The sequence below is a fragment of the Psammomys obesus genome, unplaced genomic scaffold (assembly GCF_907164565.1).
Source record: "Psammomys obesus unplaced genomic scaffold, mPsaObe1.curated_primary_1811, whole genome shotgun sequence".
NCBI lineage: Eukaryota > Metazoa > Chordata > Mammalia > Rodentia > Muridae > Psammomys > Psammomys obesus.
Genome location: NW_026586383.1, coordinates 3,954,797 through 3,980,320, shown reverse-complemented (window position 1 = coordinate 3,980,320; position 25,524 = coordinate 3,954,797). Strand labels below are relative to the sequence as shown.

The 25,524-nt window shown below is 50.7% G+C and overlaps 2 protein-coding genes across 3 annotated transcripts in view; both read right to left on the bottom strand.

The window, feature by feature from the left end:
• Glb1 (galactosidase beta 1) overlaps window positions 1-21,055 on the bottom strand; it is a 70,130-nt gene extending 49,075 nt beyond the window's left edge. The window contains exons 1-4 of the mRNA XM_055601776.1: window positions 20,870-21,055; window positions 6,226-6,395; window positions 3,334-3,484; window positions 1,559-1,619 (exon numbers count right to left, since the gene is read on the bottom strand). Of these exons, the coding sequence (XP_055457751.1) occupies window positions 1,559-1,619; window positions 3,334-3,484; window positions 6,226-6,395; window positions 20,870-20,944 (457 nt within the window). The 5' untranslated portion in view covers window positions 20,945-21,055. The remainder of the gene's footprint in view (window positions 1-1,558; window positions 1,620-3,333; window positions 3,485-6,225; window positions 6,396-20,869) is intronic.
• Window positions 11,462-20,856, bottom strand: Tmppe (transmembrane protein with metallophosphoesterase domain). 2 transcript variants are annotated; one of them, XM_055601778.1, is made up of 2 exons: window positions 20,596-20,856; window positions 11,462-18,059 (listed from the first exon to the last, which is right to left on the bottom strand). In XM_055601778.1, exon 2 carries the CDS (start codon window positions 17,949-17,951, stop codon window positions 16,605-16,607), a length of 1,347 nt encoding a protein of 448 aa, XP_055457753.1. In that variant the 5' UTR covers window positions 17,952-18,059; window positions 20,596-20,856; the 3' UTR covers window positions 11,462-16,604. The 2 variants fall into 2 exon arrangements, with proteins under 2 accessions (XP_055457753.1, XP_055457752.1); XM_055601777.1 differs by lacking the exon at window positions 20,596-20,856 and adding an exon at window positions 20,100-20,248.
• Window positions 21,056-25,524: the final 4,469 nt, after the last annotated feature.

Here is a 25,524-nt window from a genome sequence, read left to right as displayed (position 1 = left end):
CTCCTTTAATCCCAGCACTTGAATGTTGTGGATATGAAAATGGTTTTGTTTTAATCCCGGGTGTGGGATGTGGGACTGACTCAGATGGTCCACAGCAGCAGACTATTTGCCTCATGCCAGCTCTGAGAGGAGCTCTGAGGACTCCAGAGAGAGAATAAAGGCCAGAGGCCAGAGAGTGGGAGAGGAGAAAGAACAAGGCTGCTGCTGCTTCCCCCTTGCTGCTCCTGGTTGCTGTTGTGAGACAAGAAGATGGAGATCTCCTGAAATGAGGATTGGACTGGTACCAAGGAACCCACCAACCCTAACCAGGAAGGGTTGGAAGGAAGCAGCTAAGAGAACTGCGCCCCTCTCCCACTAACCCTTTCTCTCTCCTACCTGATGTTGGGGTATTGGAAGGGATTTAAGTGGAGTAGGGAGGAAAAGATAAGAAACATAAATAAGAGTTTTTTAAAAAGTGTGCCAACACTCGGGAGGCAGAGGCAGGTGGATCTCTGTAAGCTCAAGGCCAGCCTGGTCTACAAAGCGAGTCCAGGACAGCCAAGGGTACACAGAGAAACCCTGTCTTGAAAAAAAAAAAAAGATTGCAGGTGCCTGTGCCTCCAGACCCAGACAAAATTAACATCTAATAAACCATAAACTTACAAACTCAAAAGAGACAGACAAAGGCAGGTGCTTCATAGAGTTGTGGGAGGCTGGAGAGATGGCTCAGTGGTTAAGAGCACTGGCTGAGTTCAATTCCCAGGCCCATGTGACAGCTCACAACTGTCTGTGACTCCAGTTAACTCCAGTTCCAAGGGATCTGGCACCCTCACACAGACATAAATGTAGGCAAAACATACCCAATGCACATAAAATAAATGAATTAAAAAAAATTTTTTAGGAAGATTCATGAGGCAACACATGTAAAAACAACAATATACAGTAAGAGTATAAAACAGAAGCATGAGGAAAACACAGACTCTAACACATACACACAGGCATGAAAACAGAGATGCAACTGTAAGACTGCTTAGGGTTTTACAGCTAAGATAATCTGTCATGGCTTGGTAGGATAAAACAAACAAACAAAAAAAGCTGTCATTTACAAACCACTCTGAAAAGGCAAAGAAATAAAAGACACATGGCTATCAAGAAACCTAGTGACATCACCCCAGAAACAACCCTGACATTTTGACTAGCTGGCTTCGTAATTCACTAAGTGTGTAGGAAGAGAAAGCACGCATTGAACCCAGTTGGTTAACCGCCAGCCAGGTTGCGAATTCAAAGACTGACCCATTTATCAGCGAGATCTGTTCCGGCCTACAAAGGAAGCGGTGTGTCTCCCCCAAGCTCACTGTCCTGCAACCTACACCCCACTGAACAGTGTCTATACAGAAGGAGCCCCATTTTCAAAACCCTCACTCTTTTTTTAATGTTTAATTTATCATTTAGTACAATTTAATCACTTTGTATCCCGGCTGTGGGCCCTCCCTTCCTCCCTCTTCCCCTCCACCCTCACTCCTTTGCTATAAACTGCCCAATCTCTTATCATCCTTTTAAGGAGCAAACAGTAACTCACCTGGGTCAGAAGATCGGAGGACAATATATTCTTTCTCTAGCAGCCAAGCAGGTAAGCCGCCCTACGAGACAGAAAAACATTAGATTGCCCGCTTTATGAACACGGCTGGGAGACTGCTGTCAGCAGGGAGGAAAGAGACAGAGGGGAGATGACCTGGCCTTCTGGGAATCTGGAATACAAGAAAATTAGTAGCACTCTACTGTGTTCTGAGAATCAAGACCCCCCCCCCCTTTGTTTTGAGACAGAGTCTCACTGTGTAGCTAAACCTCCTAAAGGGCACAGGCTGGCCTCAGAGTTTTGATCCTCCTGCCTCTGCCTCCCAAGTGCTTGGATTACAGGCACACCCAGCAAAATTCTCCCTTCTCCTCTTCTTTAAAAATTTGTTCTGTTTTTTTACTTTTTGTGTGTGAGTGTTTTGCCTGCATGTGTGTTTATGCACCATGCGCATGCAGTGTCTTCAGAAGCCAGAAGAGGGCACTAGATCCCCTTCAGCTGGAGTTACAGATGGCTGTAACTCACCTGTGTGAGCCACCACAGAGCAGCCAGTGCTCTAACTGCTAAGCCATCTCTCCAGCCTCTTTTTCTTTCTTTTTCCCCTCCCCTTTTCTCTTCTATTTTCTTTTTCTTGCTGTTGTGTGGTTTTGTAGCACTGGGGACTGACCTATGGCTTTGTACAAGCTAGCAAGTACCCTGCCATTGAGCTACAGCCCAAAGCTGCTGCTGCTCCTGCTCTTCCTCCTCCTCCTCCTTCTCCTCCTCTTTTTTTTTTTTTTTTAAGACAGGGTTTCTCTGTGTAGCCCTGGCTGTCCTGGAACTCCCAGAGATCCTCCTGCCTCTTCCTCCCTGAGTGCTGGGATTACAGGCGTGCACCACCACGCTCGGCTCCAAAGCTCTTTTTATGTGCACAGCTTCTCTTAATTTCATAACTACTCCATGAGGCAGACAAAGCAGACCCCACTCCGTGACTCTGACCGAGGAACCCAGCTCATATTGAAAGACCCCAGCCTCACACTAAGTTAAACATAGCTAATGCCATTTTGTGAGACACCACTGTTTTGTAAAACTCTGAAGGCCAGATGAAAAACTGGAAAATTACTGAGAAATCCTAGCTGTGTCACCCACTTGGGATATCTGTGGTCAGGCTGCCCCAGTCATACTAAAAACAGTTTGTGTTAATCACTCTCATAGATATCTGTGAGACTGTTTCAGCTAAGATAGGGAAAAACAAAATAACAGGTGGCGGGCCACGTCAAGGGGTCATCCTACCCCCCTTGACCACCCAGCTCCTGGAATCTTGGTGCCCCTGCCAAACTTTGACGCAAATTGTGGTCTCGTGTAAACGTACCAATCAGCCCCCTGTAACCATGCCCTCTCGTTTCTGTATCAGTGCTTCTGCCCTAAAACCCTATAAAAAACCCCAGCTTCCCATCTAGGGGGCGCGGAAGTCTTCCGAATGACTTTTCGCCCCGGGTACCCGAGTATCAAAATAAAAGCCTCTTGCTGTTTGCATCCGAAGGGACTCGTTGTTCTTTGGGAGGGGGTCTCTCTGACGGAAGATACCCTCCGGGGATCTTTCAATATAAATGGCCAAGAGGAAGCCCCCATGTTCTGGCTCCAGCCTGCTCCTCTTCGCCTGGCAGCTCCCTAGAGGAATAACCACAACTCCACATGGTCTAGACTTCCAGTCTTAGACTGCTTTAATCCACTTTGCCCTGACACCCACCCCCAGCCCCATCCGACACTCCTGCCACACCCGCTCTGCCCAACACACTCACCATGTCCCACTCTGCACAGATGTAGGGCCCGGGCCTCAGGATCACCAGGAGGCCCAGCTCGTGAGCCAGCTGAATGAAATGCTCCACATCACGGTCGCCAGAAAACTCGTACTGTCCTGGCTGGGGTTCGTGGAAGTTCCAGGGCACGTACCTGTGAGGTCACACATGGCTGAAATCCTCCCAGGCAGTAGTGGAGCAGCGGGAGGGAAGAGAAGGGAGCCCAGGCTCTAAGACCATACGCCAACACAGGTGTAAGTGTGGCCCAGCGCATAGGCTCAGTGGGTAAAGGCACTGCTGCCAAGCCTGACCCCAGGAGTTCAATCCCTGAACCCCCAAGAGTGACAGCTTCTATATGTTGTCCTCTGTCCTCCCTACACTTGTTGGGGCACACACTTGCACACACACACACACACACACAGTAAATACAGTGTAATAAAGAAAAAAAAAAAAGACTTGTACAAAGGAGTGGGAGTATTGCTGAGAACACCCAGGCATGGCCACGACTGCGCTGGGAGTGGCAGGTGGTCTCGGAAGCTAAGTAGAGCTGGGTCAGATTAGTACTTGGGTGGGAGACACCGAACTTTGCCTGGAGCAAGAGGCCGGTGCACCCCCTCTCAGCACCCTGGAGACGGTCCAGCTGGCCACTCCTGCCTCTTTTGTTCTTTTTTGCTTACTGACTGGTGTCCGGGGAAGATCGTGAGAATAGAGATGCCTGTGTAGTTTTGTTTGTTTTTGTTTGCGGCTGGCAGGGTTACAAACAATCTTCATACAAAGGCAGCTGCTCTACCAGCTTTATCCGCCCGGATGGATTTATTTCAGGGAGGTTTCTTGGCCAGCCCTGTCCACCTCTCTTCCTCAGTTTCCCCTTTGGCCTCACTTTCTACCCGGCTAGTTTGTCACAGTGAGAATGGAACACAGCCCTTGAATGCCAGGCACAGGCCGTAACATGGAGTCCCAACACAGCCCTCTATGCCAACACTCTACAGAAACTGTGACAGAAAGAATAAAATACATTCCAGCACACTGGAAACTTTAACAAGAAAAAAAAAGGATAGACCCTAATTAAAGTAATACGAGATATCTGTATTTAAAAAATAAAGGTTAAGCAGAGTACAGTGGCACTTGGGAAGCAGAGGTAGAAGAATAAGGTGTTAAAGGCCAGCCTGGGCTACACACTAAATGTGAGAGTAGCCTGGGCTACATAAGACTCTACTTGAAAGATAAACAAACAGACAAAGAAATAGCTGGCATAGCATTATTCACCTTTAATCCCAGCACCCTGCAGGCACAGGCAGGTGGATCTCTGTGAATTCAAGGCCAGCCTGGTCTACATAAGAGTTCCAGGACAGCCAAAGCTACACAGAGGAACCCATCTCATATACAAACAAACAAAAACAAACACTTTAATAAAAGCCAGGCCTGGTGTGTGGTGCTTAGCACTCAGGAGGCTGAGGCAGGACTGTGAGTCCTAGATTAGCCTGAGAGACATAGAGAGACAATCTTTAAGTGATGTGTGTGAGATGGCTCAGTGGTTGAGAGCACTTGCTGCTCTTTCAGAGGAGCTAGGTTTGGTCCCCACCCACGTGGCCGCTCAGTCTTCTTTCTGTAACTACGGTTCCAGAGAATCCAACCCCCTCCTTTGGCCTCCAAAGGTACTGCGTGCACATGGTGGGCAGACATACAGGTATACAAAACATCTATAACAAGAAAAAATAGAACAAAAATAAAATCCCTACCCAGCCTAAAGACCTCGGTAGCCCCGTCATATAGTTCTTGCCCAGCATGTGCAAAAAGCCTGAATTTGGCTCTCAGCACTGAAAACGAAACCACAAGAAAATCTCCAACCACTCCAAGACACAAGATTTTTGTCAGGAATAGAATGACTCAAACTCAACCTGGTGGAGAAACACACCTGCACCTGAGCCACCGTTCTCAGCACCACAGTCCTGCTGAGGAGCTCTACCCGCGCCCTCTTTCCCAGGTCCCGTGGTTCCAGGATTCCCTGGCACTGTCAGCCAGAGCCTCCTGGAACCTGGTGTGTCAGCTACTTAAGTGAACTGGCATCCTCTCTCCCAGGGGCCATAGAAACAGAATAATAAGTGGGACACCCCCTCGGTCTCTACCAAACCGACTAAGGCTTTCTCACCCTTTATCTTTTAAGATGTTATCAACAATCTACACCAGCTCTGCAAAGCCTGACTCTCCTCCCAGTCAGTCAGCTCCCAGCATCAGAGGAGACGGCGGACATGCCTGTTGATGTGGACCTGCAGCCTGGCTCAAAGTATCAGCTGGTAAGACGGGCCAGGTTCCAAAACCCTGAAGCACAAGGCCCACTCCCTCCACGCCAAAAACAGCCATTGCTGCCTCCAGACTCCCTCACCGAACCTCTGGCCAAAGACCTGACCTTGGCAGAAACTTAGGTTTTAGGAGCTACAGTAATATGACATTTGCCTCCAACAGACCTACTCTTCCAAAAGTGCTCTGCACTCTCCAGAAGTTCCTTATAACCTGCCTACATCTCCACACATGCACACACACGCACACTAGATCCGATGACACCCTGCAGGCCTCCTGTTCTTCTCTTTGACCATTGGGGCCCCCAGGATTGAACTCAGCCTGTCAAGATCAGCAGCAGACCCCTGCACCTTCTGAGCCATTCCCTGGCCTTCCCCTTTGCCTCCTCAAGCCGATTTCTAGCTCGTGATCTCTGCTGGCAAAGCTCACATGAGAAGCGGTTCGCTGTCTGAGGAAAGGCCAGTCAAGCCCCTAAGGACCCCTCAGGGGTCCACACAGGGCTCTCTCCTACTTCTGAGCAATGCAATAGCTGATATGGGAGAAGTGAAGCTGGGGGTGAGGAGGGAGTGGGTGTCTCAGCTGGGTGCCCTTCCTTACATCTGGATCGCGTTCAGCCCAGTCATCTTCATCTTCAGCAGCCGGTCCTTCCAGTAGAAGCGGGGTATCCGGAAGTAGTGAATGCTTCCTGAGATGTACCGGAATGGCATCCCATCCTTGAGGAAGCGGTCCTGGCTGTAGTCGAGCTCAAATGTCCTCCGGGAGACATTCTGCAGGGCAAGGAAGGGACCCCATGAGAATACAGACCTTTTCCAGACGTGGACCGTGGGTGGGGCAGGTGATTTTCTGTCCACTTATCTTGCATAATGGGAGACTTAATCAGTTTCTGGGGTATCAAACAAGCCACTTCTCGGCCCAGCACACAGGGTGACCAAGCTAAGGGAGTCACTGACAGGCCTATCTCCTACTACGGCTCTGCTCGCCACATCTGGAGCCCACAGATGTTCAGGAGTGGAGACTGTTTGTGAGGCAGGGGGTTGGAGGGAGGGGAGGCACACACACCAGCTCAACAGCAATGTCGCTGGGCTCACCAAGACCCGTTCGGAAGTGTCTAAGTATGAAACACAGGGCAGAAAGCAACAGATCAGGTGCCAGGGATGCAGCGGCCGAGAAGCGGAGGCCAGGGGATCGGGAATCCAAGACGAACCTTGCTACATACAGAATCTGAGGCCAGCCTGGGCTACACGAGATCCTGTGTCAAAGAAACAAAGCAACAGATCCAGGGAGCCCCATCCTGGTTGCTGGCCCATGTCCCAGAGTGACCCGGGCAAGCGTCCTCCCAACTCCACATTTCATCCATAACTACGGGGCCTCAGAGGAAAGGAACTTGGAGCAGTCATTTTGACGCTGCAGGGCACAGTGTGAGCTGAACTGAAAGGGGGTGTGAGGGGCACATGCGCGCCTGTCACATGCTTGCACACAGCACAGAACTCCACCTGTCACCCAGTGTGGAGTCACACCAACACCCCCACTGGCTGAAACGTGAAATAAAAGAGCCAGAGTTCCCAGGAACCCAGTTTGGGGTTCACATCAGAGCTGTCAGGCAGGGTGGAACACTGCACCCTGGTGGACAAAGACAGGTAGCAACGAGGCAACAGGCACCCACCAGGCCAGGGTACAGGATGCCATCCCCTAAGCACCGAGGACTTGCCACAGGCACCTTTAAGTTTCCAAAGAACACAACGCCAGGATTCACCGGCACCACGGCCCATGGTAGCTTTGGAAGCCATCTGGGAACAACTGTGGGAGCGCTGAGTCCTGGATCACACCTGACCTCATATCCCCCCCCGGGGTGGTGACAGCGCCATTTGTCAGTCAGGCTGCCGGACTTTCGGAATGTCCCCCAGGTCTAGCTCCCTGCTCCTTTGTGGTATCACTAAGGGCAAATCAGTGATGATGCAGGGCCATTTTCTAGGTGGGCCCAGAGAGGGGGCTGTTCTGGAAACACGAATCTCTGGTGGACAGTGCCATGAGGCTGAAGAAAGAGGCACACAGACCCACGGCTGCAGAGCAATTTACTGAGGACTTCCATGAGCATGGTCCTAAGCAGCAGAGAGACTGGCCACAATTTAGGCTAGAAAATAAGGATTTCCCTTCCCCCCTTGCCCTTCATCCCCGTGGCTCTTGTTTGGATTCTCAAGCTACCCGACCCCAACCCCAGTTATAGGTTCTGTTTCCAGAATTACCTAAAGTAAGAGAAGTGGTACCAGGAAAGGCCTAAGGTGAAGACTAAGCAGCCTTGACTGTCACCCAAACAGAGGCCCCTGAACAAGTGTGGTGGCTGAATGAGAATGCTCCCCAGGGCCTTACGTATTTGAATGCTTGGTCCCCAGTTGGTGAAACTGTTTAGAAGGATTGGGAGGCGTGGCCTTGCTGGAGCAGGTGTGTCACTAGGAGTGGCCTTTGGAGTGTCTGAAGCCCACACTGTTCCTAGTTAGCTCCCTCTGCCTGGCGCTTGTGGATAAGTGCGAGCGCTCAGCTACGGCTCCAGCACCACGTCTGCCTACCTGGGGCCATGCTCCCTGCCCCGCTCACAGACTCACCCTCTGAAACCGTAAGCAAGCCTCACACTTAAACGCATTCTTGGTCATGGTGTCTCTTCATAGCAGGAGAACGGTGACTAAGACAGCATCTGTGACGGAGATGGCGGGGAAGCTTAGCTTGGGGGTGGGAGACCCACTCTGGGGGTGGGTGGCACGATGCCATGGGCTGGGGGCCTGCTGAGTACCTGCCTTCACTCTTTTCTTTCCACTGTGGACCCAGTGGTGACCAGCGTTTCACACTCCTGCCATCATGCCTCCCCCATCATCATGGAATGCACCCTCACACCACGATCCCAAAACCAAATCCTTATGTTTCTTCTGTCAGCCATTGAGAGATATAACAAAGATATCTCCAGATGGGTCATGGGTCAGCTTCTGGAGTTTTCAGAGATGTGGACCAGCAACCCAGACCCTACAGCTAGTGTTTAATGGGTTATCAGGGACACCTAAAATGCACGCCATGCCCCTCACCTATGCCAGATAGAGAAGAGGTCCAGCCTAAAGGGGGGCAAGACTTGGCATGTTAATTTTTTATTAAGATTTTTATTATAATTATTATGTATACAACGTTCTGCCTGCATGTACACCTGCATGCCAGAAGAGGGCACCAGATCTCATTATAGATGGTTGTGAGCCACCATGTGGTTGCTGAGAATTGAACTTGGGACCTCTGGAACAGCAGCCAGTGTTCTTAAACCTCTGAGCCATCTCTCTGGCCCGGCATGTTTATTTTTTTAAAACTTTAGTGTGTGTATGTAAGTGTCTGTGTGTATGTATTTAAGTGTGTGGATGTATGAGTGTGTGTGTATGTGTGCCATAGCACACATGCGGAGACCAGAGGACAGAGTGAAGTTGGTTCTCTCTCTCCTCCGTTCTGTGGGTTCTGGGATTGAACTCAGGTCATCCGGCTTGCACAGGAAGCGCTTTACCTGTTGAGGACTCTCCTCATGCAGGAATTGGCACTAACTTCACTCGTTTGGGTCTCCAGGAATTAGACAGCCTGAGGAGCTGGCTGGCTTGGTTTAGCACGTTTGATAGCTCTGAAGCGAGGGCCTGACAGGTTCAAGCCACTCGGGCCATTCTTTTGAGTGGCATGAGTGTCTGTGATGGTGTCTACAGAAACCCTCATCTCCTACCAGAAAAGCAAGGTTGAGGGTTTGACCACGGTGGGTCACTGGGAATGAATCTAGATGGGGCAAAGGGCATGGTATCCTGAGAGAGGACACTGGTGTGGGCTTCCTACCCTGACTCATACCTTGGTCTGGGCTCTAATCCCTAAGCTCATGGAATGGTTTCTTGGACACAAGCATGACACTAGCCTGCAGGAAGGGAGGAAAGACGGCAAGCGTGCCTATGTTCAGGGAGGGAGCAATGTAAAGATGGACACGGGAGAACCCACTGTCTGACCACATAAACCATGTGCTCCAGCAGGCCCTGAGGATGTACCTTCAGTAAGGAATGCATCAGTGGGAAGGGCTTTGGTAACCTTAGACGCCTCACAGTGGGCTGTGTCCTTAGGAGGTGAGTGAAAAGGTGGCCATGACACTGGGCCCCTCTATCTCGGGGACACGGCAAGGAGATCCTGTCACCATCACCGGGGCCCGCTGCAAACATCAAAAGCGGACGGGCACAATCCTCAGTAGTGAGCCTAGGCCTGGAAATGGCAGCGTCCCCATGCAGTGAGACAGGATGGCTGATGTCTGCCACTGGGAAGACGAGATACCTTTTTCCAGTTCCCAGCTTTGAGCCAGTTTCCTGACACACTGGTTCAAGGGACGGGTGAGTGGAGCCCCTGAAGGAAGGACCCTACAGTGTGACCGCTAACACAAGCAGGCCCTCGACAAAGGGACTTAGGAATACTGTTGTGAAGTCTAAGCCACTTACACTACAAAAGGCTGCAGGCCGCCACTCTCCCTTGTCACTCTCAGAAAGGCCCAAGCCCTCCACACAGTGGATCCCAGAAGTAGAGAGTGCACCTACCATTAGTTCGCCCGGTTTCCCCAAAAGCCAGCAGGACCCTCACCACATACGAGGCCTTTTATGGATCCAGTGAAAGTTTCAGAACTTAATTAATCTCCAAACCCCTGGTCCCCAGATGATGACGCTGTTTGGGAAGGTTGGGGAACATTAGCAGGTGGACCCTTGCTAGAGGCCATGTCACTGCCGGGCAGCTCTTGAGGATTTATAGATCGGTTCTACTTCCTGTTTCCTCTCTGCTTCCTGATTGCTTACTCGGCACGACCGTACCTCATCATGCTCCCCACCACCACCAGGACTGCCTCTCCTTGGACTGTGAGCCAAAATAGGGCCGGTGGGGAGATGGCACAGAAGGTAAACACCCTTGCCACCAAGCCTGGCAACGTGAGCTTGGTCCCCAGGGCTCCCGTGGTGGGAAGAACTGACTTCCAAAGGTTGCTCTGTGATCTCCCCATGTGCTATGTAGCTTGTACACACGTGCACATACATACATACGCACACAGGTAAATGTAATAATTTTGAAAAAGTGAGCTCTGTCGGCCATTCTGTCATAGCAATCAGAAAAGTAGCTCACAGGACATCCACTGACTGCCCTGCTCACCCAATACACGAACAACAACATGCTGTATGAACCAGGGGAAAGGAGTGATTCTCAAAGAACACTGAGGCCAGCAGCGGAGGTGGAAAACACAGAGGACAGATGGTCACTCCTAACCTTCACTGCTAAGGTGAACAGGGAAAATCCACCTCGTGGCTCCAAAGCAGTCACTCTCAATGCTGGAGGACCCAAGAAGACCCAACTCAAGCACCCAACTTCCTCTGGACTCCCTGAGCTGTGGCACATACAAGGTTAGCAGAACATGAGGGGCAGGAGGCAGCGGAGGAGGAGGGTTGGGGGGTGGCTCAGGGGTAAAAAGAACATTCAGTGGCTCATCCAGAGGCCCAGTTCAGTTCCCAGCTCACAACTGCCTGGAACTCCAGCTCTGAAGGACCTTATGCACACACACAGTGTCATAAACTCACGTAGCACACACACACATGCAAATAAATTAATAAATAATAATAAGCTCCTTTAAAAGAGGAGGCAGAAGGAAAAAGGAGAGAAGAGAAAAGGTAAAGAAGAGGAGGGAGGAAGAAAGCAAAAGAGGAAAAGGAGAAGCTAGCTTCTAGCAATTAAAAACAAAAAACAAAAAAAAACCTCAAATTTTCCCAGTGTGCGGTCAACCCCAACTGAATGAATGGACACGGAAACGGCATCATGAAGAGATAAATCTTTATTTCACACTTGCAGGGTGTGGTAGCATCAGTGGTTACAAAGTGTACAGCCACAGGAACACGACAAAACCCAATTTCAAGCAAAGCCTTATGGGAGGTTCAGGCCCCTGGAGTCTCCACCCCCACTATATACATAACACATAAAATACTGGAGGTTTAAAAAAAAAAAAAAGGCAGTGCACACAAAAAACACCCTTAGACTGAGTGTACTCTTCAGGAGTCTAACACTGACTGGTGTGATTTTTTTTTTTTTCAGTTATAAGCATCTTAAAAAAAATAAAACAAAGCATTAACCATAACACAGTACAGCCATCAATGGGTAACTTGAACATCTGCCCAAGAGTTCTAGTCCTCAGTGCTAAAAATAAATTATCTGCATCCCTTGTGCACATTCCTGGACTTGAACAAAGAGTAAAGCAGCTTGGTGACATCACAGGTTAAGGGTCATTATGAACAAACTGATCAGGACCTTGGCCTCCAGGTCTCTTGGGAGGAAACTGGAGGTTCCAATCCAACGGGTCTCCAATCACACTTACAAGACCTGTCACCTGACCTCAGGGCTCTGTGGAGCTCCTGGCTGGGGCACCTTAGCTCCAGGGTGAAGCCCAGCCTGTTCTACTAGCAAACCAGGGCTATGGCAGTGAGGGGAGGGGGAAGTGGGAGGCCTTCACACACGTAAGGCCTCTGTAGTCCCTTAAGGTCACACAGCAAAGCGAAAGCCAAGAGTGATTTCAGAAGACCAGAAGGATGCCCAGCGGCTGCTGTGGCCAGGACCTCCCTTCCACAGGCCTGCGAAGCAAAGTAACTGAGGTCCACGGAAGCAATCAATACCCGTAGGGAAGATTTGTGGACACCTGCTCTAGCCCACACCCGTGCTTATTAATCTTGCTCATTTCTATGTGTCTTGTAAGACTGGCTAGAAAGAAGACGCTGCCACGGGAGACGCGGAGGATAGCAAAGCAGAGGCCGCAGAGAGTGATGAGCACTGTAGGTCTGTTTCCTAACCCTCCTGCACTCCTGGCCAGTGATCAGCTTAACCCTGGCCCTTTATTTCAGGAAAAAGAAAAAAAAAAAAAAACATATCCCAGCCCTGGAGGGGCAGAGATAGGTGGATCTCTGTGAGTTCGAGGCCAGCCTGGTTGGTCTAGAGAGAGAGTTCCAGGATAGCCAGCGCTTTTTCTCAGACAAACCCTGTCTCAAAAAAAATCTAAAAGGAAAAAAAACAAAAACAAAAACAAAACAAAAGGAAGCTGGAGGAGGAAGAAGAGGAAGCTTGATGGATCAGTGGCCCCATCAGGTTAATCCAGCTCTAAGCCGTTGGCTTCCCCAGACATCTGCACTCGTCTGTACACACCCCCATGAAGGCACACAGACCTACAAGATTAAAAATAAAAATAAGTCTAAAAAGAAAAAGCTGAATAAAGGCACTTGGCAGCAATCAGCACTATATGACTTTGATCCCAGAGACCCACAGGAAGAGGAGAACTAGCTCCTGACCCCCATATTAGGACTATATATACACATGTACACACACACACACACATACACACACACACACACATGCACGCGCGCAAGGAACACACATGTACAAACTAATTTTAAAATATACATTAAAGCCGGACGTGGTGGCACACGCCTATAGTCCTAGTACTCAGCGAGGCAGAGGCAGGTAGATCCCTATGAGTCCAGGACAGCCAAAAACCAAACAAACAAATAAATAAATAAAGATGTCCTCGATTATTTTTCTTTTTTTTTTTTATGCATGTGTAAGAGGAATATAACAGACTTAAAAGAGACATAGAACACACACAATATATAGAACCTTTTCAGACTTTGACTTAAACAAAAAGAAAATCGTAAAAGGACAGTTCCTCAAGAAATTAGAGAAAGAACTGGGAAGGCAGAGGTAGACAGATCTCTCAGAGTTTTAGGCCAGCCTGGTCTACTTGGTGAGTTCCAGGCCAGCCAGGTTTACATACTGAGACCCTGTCCCCAAAAAACCAAACGAAACCAACCAACCAACAAATAGAAAGAGCAGAGATCAATAAAATTGGGACCAGAAAAAAAAAATGCACAAAGAATAAACAAAATCGATATTTGGCGACAACCCAGCCGCCAAACCTTTGGCCACACCCCAACAACTGACTTCAGAAAGGAAGGCGGGCACGGTTACAACCAGAACCACAGAAACAAAGCTGACTGCAAGGGGTGCCCGCGGTGGCACACACCTGGAGCCCCAAGCGCTCGGGGTTTGAGAGCAGAAGAGCTTGCATCCCAGAGCGGCTGGCCAACCTTAGGAATACCCCGTCAAAATGGGAGGGAGAAGAAGGGAATTTCAGGAATACCCAGGTGTCCATGTGCCGGATGGCCCGGAAGGTGTGAAGAAGGTGAAGAAACAGTCTCTCTCAGGAGGAGAGAGAAAGCTAACAAGAACACAGAATCACTGTTTCCCTTTTATTAGAATACAAGACATTAGCCGGGCGCAGCGGCTCACGCCTGTATTTCCAACACTCAGGGACGCAGAGGCAGGAGGATTTCTCTGAGTTTGAGGCCCAGCCTAGTCTACAAAGTGAATCCAGGACCGCCAAGGCTACACAGAGGAACCCTTTCTGGAAAAGAAAAACCAAAAAACCAAAAGCAAAAAAAGAATAATAAAAGACTTTCAGGAGAGCAGGCAGGCTCATCTCTTTAGAAAATGATTTTATCTATATTATTGTGTGTGCACTCTGTGGCCTGTGTCTAAGTGTGGGCACACACGTGGCAGCACGTATGTGGAGGTCAGAGGATAACTGTGGAGTCGGCGTTCTCCTTCCACCGTGGGTTCCGGGGACGGAAGCTTGTAGGAGTGAGTGCCGGCCAGGAGCTGCTTCACTGGCCAGCCCTGACACTGAACCCAGGCCTCACACTTGCAAGGCAAGTTCTCTCCCCATGGGCAGCAACCCAATGCCTTCCTGCTAACAGAAAAGCCTTTGGTGAAGCAGAGCTTCGTGGCGGACGGAAGGAGCCTGCTGTGGTGACACAGGCCCTGTGGTGACACAGGCCCTGTGGTGACACAGGCCGGGCATCTAGCTATCAAGGAACTAGTAAAAATAACAGAAGCTGGGCAGGAGAGCTCCCCGGGAGGTTGGAGTGAAAAGGTGTCAACTGTCTGGTGAAATCCAAAGCTAAGAAAGGGCAGTGGTGACCCCAAAGGGGGTGGAATCACCAGGGGTGGAAAACACTGCAGAAAGTGGCCTCCCGAGAGGCTGGAGGGGTGGCAGGTGGGGGCAGTGCCCAGAAGGGGTCTGAAAGAACTAGGTGCTGAGGCCTTGGCCTCTCCTAAATCCCACCACCAAATCACGCTCTTCACAAAATCTCTCCCAGGGCACTGAAACCCTGTGCAGGGTGGGAGGGAGTGACAGCACCACAGCATCAAGGCAAGGCTATTTCTCTCTCTCTCTCTTTCTCTCTCTCTGTTCTTTCCAAGACAGGGTCTCATGTAGCCCAGGATGGCCTCAGCTTTGAACTCCTAGTTTTCCTATGTCTACCTGCTGAGCGCTGGGAGGTACAGGCGTGCATTTTGAAATTACTTATTTATTTATTATTTATCTGGGGCTGTTTGGCCAACTGCTACTACCTGGCAGGGAGACAACAAATGAGTGTAATCTCCTGCACCCCTAGACGCCATCGCGAACTGCCATCTACGAAGCAGAAGGTGCATAGGAAATTCAGGCATGCGACAGGAAGGTGGCTCTTAGCTGGCGTCACGTGGACACCTGGGCTCTGTTGGCAGGGCAGCATGCCACCCGCCGACGGTCCCCAGGATTGACTCTCTAGGCTCCCGGGACTGGCAACGTCCCTTTGCAGGTTTCAACGCACTGATTAGCACACTAACATTACACAACATGCTGAGTGTGAGATACAGGCTCAGCTTTCTCCCAGCAAAGCAGCCTTGAGGTAGATGTAAGAATCACAGCCATCTCCAGGAATCTAGGGGGACATCAACCTTCTCTCATAAGCAGCAGGACGTCCCTCTCCAGAGAGAGAGCATCTGCATCTCCTTCCAGAGGACTCTCAGAGTCAAAGCTACTGGATGTTCCTGAACACATCTCAATGCTCAGTTTTCTGCTCTGCAAAGGGCAAAGTCTCTCTTGCCCTTGGCAAAGGCTAAACCAACAAACGTGCAGGCATTGTTTTGTCTTCCTTGTGTGCCTAGAGGCCCTATGAACGATCCTATGCTTCTGTGGCCAGAGGCCAAGGTAGATGGAGTAGAATGTCCCCAAGCAGGTAAGACAGTCTCTCTCACTCTCTCTTTCTCTCTCCCTTACATATACTCTTGTTTTCTCATGCTCATTTGGAACCCAAAGTTGGGAACCTCCTAGACAAGTATTTGTCACGGTACCTTCGAGCACACCTCATCCCGTCGTCCAGTGTCCTTTTCTTAACCCCCAAACATAGAAGCAGCCTGTCCTTAATTACCTCACCCAAAGACATCACAGAACCAGGGATTCGGAGCTGCCAAGTCCTTAAGAGATGGCAGTCATCACACACCACAGTGCCCATGCTTTCTTCTCCAGCCATCCCTGTCCAGCCAGGTAATCAGCATGACCGGAAGGGCCCATGTCCCGGTGGTGGGCTTTGTCGATGTCCTTAATAAAGGTGACCTTGACTGAACCAAGGAGAAAAGGCAGAGGGAGGTGCCCATCTCACTTGACCTCTCAACAAGGCCCATGCCCAGACCAACTGTCTCTAGATCAAGTGATTCCAGAACCCACCAAAGAAGCCCTAACCAGGGTTAAAGCCACAGGAGACAAGTACTCCTGCCCCTCCCTGTATCTGAGAAGACCTGTCCTTTCTAGCCACCCAACCCTCTGCAAAAGGGCCCCTCTCTACAGCAGCTGGAAAGCAAATGTAAATCTGATGATACCCAGGGGTATATCATCAAAAAGCAATCGATTCTCCGAAGAGTTAAACTGGCCTGAACTTGCCAGGCAGCCCCGCTGCAAATCACTGATTCCCAGCAGGCTGCAGCCAAAGGCTGTTGGCAGGGCTCGGCCAGAGCAGGAGATGGATGAGAGTGATGGGCAACGACAGGACAGGGCAGGGCAGGGCAGGGCAGGGCAGGGCGGGGTCACCAGGGCAGGCTTAGGGAGCCCGCCACAGGATGAGTTCTGTGATTTCCGCCCTGCTCCCCAGCCTCATGGGGATCCCGTAGTAGGCTGTACCCGGGCTGACGTACACAAATGTAGCCTGGCCTACTTGGTAGAGTCCAGCAAAAAAAGGGTTGAGAAGATAGGCCCCGACATTCCAGGGAAAGATCTGCCCTGCATGCGTGTGCCCGGAAAGGATCAAGTTTATATCCGGCCGAGCCTGGAGGGCTCTCTTGGCAGCCAGAGGCTGATGAGCCAGTAAGATGGTGGCATCATCTGGGCTGCAGCCCTCCAGAGCCTTGTCAAGGTCCATGCCGTGCCCAGAGTAGTGAAGGATGTCTGCTTCTATGTCGTCCACACCCGCCAGGCAGACCCATTCTTTATCACTACCCCCACCGTCCGGGTCCCCGGGGGCAGAAATCTTCACGTTCTCATTATGCAGGGGCCGGACGTGCAAGGATTCCAGCAGTGCGAACCAGTTGCTGACGTCTGATGTGTAGTACTCGTGATTGCCTGTGACGAAGTAGGTGCCGAGACGGGAATGGAGCCGCCCCAAAGGAGCGACCGCTGTCTGCAGGACGGAGGCTTCGGAGTCGGAGAGGTCGCCCACGATCACGGTGATGTCCGGGTCCAGCGTGTTCACCATCCTCACGAACATCTCCATCTTGGTCCTGCCCACGGTGGGCCCCAGGTGAATGTCCGACAGGAGCACGACCTTGAGGTTATTCAGAGAGGGGGGCAGCCGGTGGATGGGCACCTCCACGGTTTTCACCACTGGGGGCTGGGCAGCGTTCAGAAGGCCAACGGTACTGAGCACAGCCGTCACCGCCACGGCCAGGGCAGGCCTGAGCACCAGGTGCCGCGTCTTGTCGACGCTGCCCACTACCCTACCACTGCGCCAGGCTAAGAACTGGTAGGCCTGCTCCATGGCATTCAAGATACAGAGGAAGAAAAGCATGAGGATATAGGCACCCAGGCAGGAGAAGGCTGCTAAGGAGAACACATGGGGTTCCTCGGCCACCAAGAAGAGCATGGTGAAGAAACTGGAATGTGCCAGGGCCAGAAATGCCACGACAACCAGCTTCCAGAGCCGGAAACAGGTAGATTCCACAGCAGGGGAATGGCTGAGGCTGCTGACTGTGCTCCGCCAGATGTACAAGGAACCAATGAGCATGAGCGAGTTGACAAACAGGACCAGCTGCAGGCGGAACAGCCAGCGCCAGGCCTGGAGCTCAAGGGTCTTAGCCAGAAAGGAGCGGGAGAGGATCAAGGACACAGTGAAGACAGTGGCTGCAGCCAGGGCAGCCTTGGAACCCAGGGACAGCTGCCTGAAGAGTGCCATTCTCTCAGCTCATGAAGAGTCCCCAACTCAGTGCAGGTGGACTTTGGGAGGCAAGTGACTTCCTGATAAAGGACAGTAGCCAATGAGAGACTTCCAGGTCAGCTCCGCCTGCAACCAGGAACTGGCATCAGCTTGGTGGGATCATTAGAGAGCATTTTCATCCCCAGTCAGCCAAAACCCACAGAACATGCACACAACTCCAACCTGCCGGAAATCCAAGCCACACAAACACCACCTAGGTGCCAGACTTTATTATTAAAACACACTGCAATCATGGCATAAGGTATGATGGGCAGGTCTCTCTCTCTCTTCCTTTCATGACAGGTCTCATGTGGTCCAAACGGGCCTTGAGTTCACAATGTACCCAAGGACTGAACTTCCAATCCTCCTGCCTCCACCTAACAGGTGCTGAGATTACAGGCATGTTCAACCATGGCAATTGTTTTATCTGTCTCTGGAACCCAAGGCTTCATGCGAGCTAGGCAGGCATCCTAAGGCCAGCCTCAGTTTCCATTGTCTCAATGGTATTTCATGTGGTTAAAGGTTCCCCACAATGGGCATGAACGTTCTTTTCTCTTCTTTCTTTCTTTCTTTCTTTCTTTCTTTCTTTTTTCTTTTTTTTTTTTTTTTTTTTTTGATAGGGTTTCTCTGTGTAGCCCTGGCTGTTCTAGAACTTACTCTGTAGACCAGACTGGCCTCCAGTTTACAGAGATCCACTCGCCTCTGCCTCCCAGAGTGCTAGGATCACGGGTGTGTGCCACCACGCCCGGCACCTGTTTTCTTTTTTTGATAATAGGAAAAACATTATTCTAAATTATCAGTTGCCAGAGTGTAGTATGGGCAAAATCTCTCACTGAGTCAAAATTATCTTCGTAACAACGGAAAGATTGCCTTTCCATTCTCACTCCCCCAGCGAGTACACCCTGGAGTTCTTCAAAGACCACCGGAACGGGAGTTGACTGCAGACTGCAAATGTCAACCCGGACATCTGACTTCCGGAGCTCAGACAGGAGAGGGCCTAGCACAAACAAAGCTCTGGCTCCACCTCCAGCCCCAGGTAAACAGGGCATGGTGGTACACCTATACTCCCAGCATCTGGGAGGTAAAGGCAGGAGTTATCAGAAGTTCAAAGTTATGTTTGACTACATGCCAAGTTTGAGGCCAGCCTGGGCTTCATGAGACCCTGTCATTAAAAAAAAAAAGGGGGGGGGGCTGCTTTTAAAGTAAGTACAACTCTATGCCAAAACTGAGACATTTCTTCATACAAGTATACCGCTTGTTCATTGGCAACTGGTTTGTGGCTTCTTAAGAAAGTACACATTTTACGACACACGCCTTTAAGCCCAGCACTCACAGAGGTACACCGATCTCTGAGTTCTAGGCCAACCTGGTCTACAGAGTGAGTTCCAGGACAGCCAGGGCTACAAAGCGAAACCCTGTCTTGAAAAGCCAAAAACAAAAAAGAAAGTACACATTTTAATGTTTAACCTAGGGCTGAAAGTTTAAGAATTAATGTTACAAATCAAACAGAAAAACAATGGAAAACTAGTCATCTGTGACTTTTCTTCTGCTCTAACCTAAATGCTCCAGAGGGCTATCCACACACCTAAGAACTCCCCAGGAAGCCAGGCCTCTAATCCCAACACCGGGAGGCAGATCTCTGTGAGTTCGAGGCCAGCCTGGTCTACAAATTGATTCCAAGACAGCCAGGGCTACTACACAGAGAAACCCTGCCTCAGGGAAAGAAAAAAAAATCCCAAGAAGATAGCATAGCAGCTTCTGCATGGGCCTCTCACAGGGCATCTGGCACCTATTACCTAATCACTTACAGACTGGTGACCTCCATAAATCCTTATCTCTTCTTGCCCATTGCCATTCTGAAGGCGTTATGGGCGCCTTTCTGCCCTGCACCCTACCTGTTCCCTTGATCCTCTGCACACTGGTTCTCAAGGATGTCAAACTCTCACGGAGCGGCGGGCGCTCAATCTGCAACAACCTTTTCCTCAAATGAAAGTATTTTCGGCCACTGTTTTCCAAAAACTTAAACAGGTTTCAACTCTGGCCTTAGGGAAACGTGTGCCTCTGACCGGGAGCGTAATCTTTACAAGTTGTAAGGCTCAAAGTCTACGAACATCTACTTGAACTTACCCAGACTCAGTCCAAGTGGAGGGCCCCAAGCTGATTAGCTCAAAGTGCAGAGAAGCAGGAGCCATTGTTCTACCACGCCCCTGTCCCCTTCGCAGGTTCGGTGCGGACCTCCAGGAGCATGTCCAACGCGCCTCAGCGCCTGCCCTCCCCCAGACCTCGCCCGGCTCTCCCTACCCTCCACTGCACCGCCAAACCCTAAAAGAGGAAAGGCTCCTGGCAAGGTGATGAACAGCCCAAACTAAAAGCAGCCAGCAGGTGGCTGGCGAGAAGAGAACGGTATATTTTAAGAGGGAGTTGTCTCCGAAAGCAAATATTCCCGTGACCCCACTGCAGGAGCTTCTTCTGACCCCATTCTTCCCCGCTTCCGGGGCGCCCCGTGAAGCCCAAAGTCCGCCAGGATCGCGCCCCACGCCGCAGCCCGGGGAGCCCTCTCGCAGCCCCGGGCAGCCTGGCGTCCCTCTCCCCAGAAACCGAAGCTGGAAAGATGCGGGCGCACCTCGGCTAGTCTCCGACCGCGTTGCACAAACCGGGAAGCAGGTCCGCGCGCACCGGACCGCCGCAGCGGAACACACACGCAACCGGCAACCAGGAAGGACGCGCGCCCCGCCCGGCCGGCCCGCCCACTACGGGAGGCCGCGCCGCTGCCTGCGCCTCCTCCGAGGGGCGATCGGGGGTCCCCCGGGTCCCCGCCGGCCGAGCAGCGCCTGTCTTCGGCCTCTGCCCGCTTCCCAGCGGCGGAGCGTCCCCGCGCGGTGGCACCGAACACTTACATAGTCGCCGTGCGCAGCGTCCAGCAGCTGCGGCGCCAGCAGCAGGAGCAGCGAGCACAGCGGGCCCCGGAGCATGACGGCGCCCCGATGGGATCTCTCCGCTCGGCGGTGGGCGCTCTGCTCGGCCGCTCCACATCCAGATGGACTGAGGACCCTCCGGCTGGACCGCCCCGGGAGGACCCGCCCGCAGCTACGCCCCGCCCAGCGGTTCGGGGCTAGGGGGGGGGGGGGGGGGGACACAGCCTCTCCGGGTCACGTGACCCCGCAGCAGCTTTCTTCTAAGCATTTCCAGCATCTGCGTGTGCAAGGGGAATGGCGGAGCCCCTGAATCAGCCTCGGTAAAGCTCAGGGGCTGGCCGTCCACAGGGGCCTTCCGGCTGGCCCGGCTGCCCAAGGGAACTGAGCAGGGAAGAGGGAAAGAGCTAGTTCTCAGTACTCCTAGCAGTAGAAGCCGAGACCCTTAAGCCCTCCCTAGCAGTGTCTGACACTCACAAGCTGTGGTCCACAGGCCAGGCCACTCAGACCTGGAAAATGCAGACTGTGGTCCCCAGCCCAGAAGCCCTGGAGCACTAGGACAGGACCCGGCTCCGAGTTTTAGTGCAAGCTAAAGTTGGAGAAGTGCTGTGCTAGGTGGCTGAGGACTCCTAAGTGTGACTCAGCTATGGCGAAGTCATTTTGAACTGCTAGCCTCAGGCTGCCCTGACTGGTAGTGGGGAGAGCAGTACCGCTTCCTTCCGGCAACTTCTCATCTCCCTACTGACTCCTGAGTGCTGGAATTACAGTCACGTGCCACCGCCGCTGGCTTACGTGTGGTTGATTTAAATATACAGGAGATTTTTCCAGCCTTAGCGAGTTGTAATCAGTAACAAAATTCATTTATTTTAGGCAGTGTCTCGTTTTGTCTATCTGTTTATTTTCTTTATTTTTGCACTGCTGTGGGTGAGTGACGGGTCCCCATTAATTCCAGGCAAGTACTCTACCATTGGGCCATATCCTTAAATCCCAATTTTGTTCATTTCTTTCTTACTTTTCTCTTATTTATTTATATACTTATTTATTTTTGAGACAGCTTCTCACTATGTATCCGTGGCTGGCCTGGAACGCCCTAGAGAATAGCCTGAAGACTGGGCTGGGGGGGGGGGGGTGGCTTAACAACAGAGGGCTGGCTTTGGAAGTGGGGTATCCCTTACACGGGGATGGGACGGGACACACACACACACACACACACACACACACACACACACGCTGTAGTGTGAGGATCTCCGAACCCACACAGCCAAGCACTTCTAAAATGAGATAAGAGGTGAAGACGGAAGAATCCCTGGAAATCTGTGACCGGTTAGCCTGGCTTAGCCTGGGTGAAACAGCTGGACACATTACCTCAAACAAGGCAGGAGCAAGGACAGACACCTGATGTCCTCTGTCCTCCCAATGCACACCATGGCACACACGTGGGCACTCACAAATACACACACGAACATCCACACACAAATAAATGCTATCTGCATGTAATATACAAAGCAACAAATGTGGGGAGAGGGGTGCTGGCGCACCCCTTTAATCCCAGCACTCAGGAGGCAGAGGAAGGTGGAGCTCTGAGTTCGAGGCCAGCCTGGTCTACAGAGTAAGTTCCAGGACAGCCAGGGCTACACAGAGAAACCTTGTGTGTGTGTGGGGGGGGACACACAAAGAAACAAATATTCTAAATGAAGCTGTTCTTTTTTAATTAAATTAAAAAAAAATGGTCTCAAGTAGTACTGACTGTCCTTCAACTTATTATAGTCTGTTGCTGTTATTGTTTTGGTTCTATCAGACAGGGTCTCTGTTGTGCTGTTCTGGCTGTGTCCTAAAACTCTCTCTGTAGAACGGCCTGGCCTTGAACTCACAGAGATCTGCCTGCCTCTGCCTCCAAAGTGCTGAGGTGAAAGGTGTGTGCTGCCATGTCCACCCCCATTCTATTTTGATAAGATAGTTAAATTGTGTTATTGGCAGACTCACTCCTTCGCCAGGCTTTAAAGGCCGTTTCTCATCTTCTCACCTGGAGCTCCAGTTTGGCCATTACAGTTGGTTATGAGCTGGTGTGATGGCTCTCGTTTGTAATCGCTAAAGGCCAGAGGCTAAAGCAGGAGGATCGCCACAAAAAAAAAAAAAAAAAAAAAAAAGAGGCTAGCCTGGGTTACGTGCCTCTGTAGCTAGACATCCCTAGGCCTGGTGTCTAGCCCCTCACTCTGCACACTGGCTTATAACTGCTTGCTCTGCTTAGAGCCCAGCTAGACCTCTCTCTACTGCAGTGGTGTCAGCCCCTATTTCAAGCCTTCTTTCAACCTTTAACCTGCAAGAATAAATTTTTACCTGGGGCTGGGGAGGTGGTGCACCAGGCTAAAGCTCTTGCTGTGAAGACCTGATGACCCACGGAAAGAAATGGCTCCATCCAAGTCCAGCTTGGTAAGCCATCACGTTTACTGGGGCTAATTACAGGAGCCTGGGTGACTGCCTGAAAAGGAGCTGTTAGAGACACGTAGCACCCACGCATGCATGAGGAATGTGTCACCCAGTCTTGACCCGCTGTCAACCTTCTACTTCCTGCACACTCAGCATTCCCCAGGATCCCAGATCATGGGATCAGTTAGGGTTCAGGGAGGAGTGGTGGCACGAATCCCAGGTGAGGGTCTGGCCAACCCCCTCCCCAGACACATGACATTCACCATTCCACTTAGCTGTCAATGCTTTGCTTTGTGCAAAGTGCAAAGATTTTGTTCTATGGCTGCAAGACCCAAGTACTGTCTGGTCCCCTCAGCAACTTCTGCATCTTCATTTGAAAAGGAAATGGTGACACCACGATGTCCCACCCCTTCCTCCAGCGCTTAAATTCTTTCTACCACCTCTTCGGCCATGTTCGGCCTTTGACCGGGTGGTGTAGATAGTATTATTTTCTAATACTGGAACTCTACACCCAAACCATAGCTGCTTCTTCGCACCAGTTTGACTGGTTATGAATCTCCGCAGTAACCTCCACCCACACCAGAAGAGAAGGACCTCAGCTGAAGAGCAGCAGTCTTCTGCATATCCGGTCCTGCCGGTGCCAGCCGAAAGGTTTTGCCCTGATGCTCAATACCAAACCTAAGTTTCCACTTCTGGGCGGGGCCTGAAATCCGATCAGAAGAGTAGTTGGTTATATCCTTAACTGTCACAACGCTGGTGCAAGTTGAGTGACTATCTTGCCTACGTGTTGGTAATATGGCAAGTGGGATCCAGCTGAACAGGACTGACGACAACAATCCTTTCTCAGCAGCCTGCACAGTGCCTTCTGGTATGATTTATGCCAGCCATCAGGAGGGAAGCCTCCAGCTCTGCCCAGCTTGATGTCTCTGTGCCCTGTAACCAGAGAATGTAGTGTTTGAAGATTAGTCATCAGTGCTGGTGTGCAGCCATCTTCAGTGGCAAAGAGCATTTAATACAGGTCCTCGGAGACCTTCTTAGCCAGCAATTCAGAAGGAGGAAATCCTCCTGTTACCGGAGTTTTCACCCACCATCTTTGTGGTTTCTGGGAGCGCCTTTCCTTACTTTTACAGACAGTTTTCTTTTATGTGTACCAGTGTTTTGCCTGCATGTATGTCTGTGTATCTCTTGTGTGTGCCTGGTACCTACAGAGGCCAGAAGAAGGATCCTTATCTGCTCTTTCCTTTTTTTATCCCCGCTTTGATTGCTTTACCATTTCATAAACTGGATGTGTTTGCTGGTCCAAGTCGTTCAGATCTGCCAAAGCCTTTCTTAGCTAGTAAATGTGAGGCTCCACTACGGGTCTTGGCAAAGCCCAGCTATATGTCCCCAGACCCCTGTTGAATTCACTTTCTTCCTTTTTCCCTCTCTTTCATCTTTCTTTTTTTCCCTAATTTTATTATTATTATTTTATTTATGTATTTAGGTGTGTGTGTGCACCGTGTTGGGATCTGTTTAAACAATATGAGAGTTGCCTAAGGCTGAGATTAATGGCTTGCATATCTGCCAGTGTCTATGCCTGAGGAGATTGATTCTTGGCCTATTCGGTGCCCGAGAAAGTAGAGTGAGCGGCCCATGAACTTTAAGATGGGTCACAGGGAAGCGTGATAAGAAAGTTGGTTAATTTTCTGTATGCACTTACGCACTTTTCACTTTGCTTAGGCTTCACGTATTGTATTAATTACATGCCTACAAGAAGCTCATGCAAGGGCTGTTGGGTATAAAGAGAGAACTGAAGAACATAAAGTTCATCTCAGCATTTGCTGTGAACTTCCTGACCTCTAGCTCTTGTCTTTCTTTTCTCAGTCCTCACTCTCTCCCCTAGGTTCACAAAACCTGGCCGAGAGGGCTCAGTCAGCACCCTGGATGTGCCCAGAGCCCATGGAGGCCAGCAGAGGACGCTGGATCATCTGGAACTAGAGTTAAAGGTGGGTGTGAACCACCACGTGGGTGCTGGGAATCAAACCCAGATCCAGTGCTTTTCTCTAGCCCCTCATTTTTTTCTTTTCTTTTCTTTCTTTTTTCTCTTTTCTTTTTCTTTCTTTCTTTCTTTCTTTCTTTCTTTCTTTCTTTCTTTCTTTTCTTTCTTTCTTCCTTTCTTTCTCTCTCTCTCTTTCTCGTCTTCTTCCTCTTCCTCTTTTCTTCTTGATAGGCTC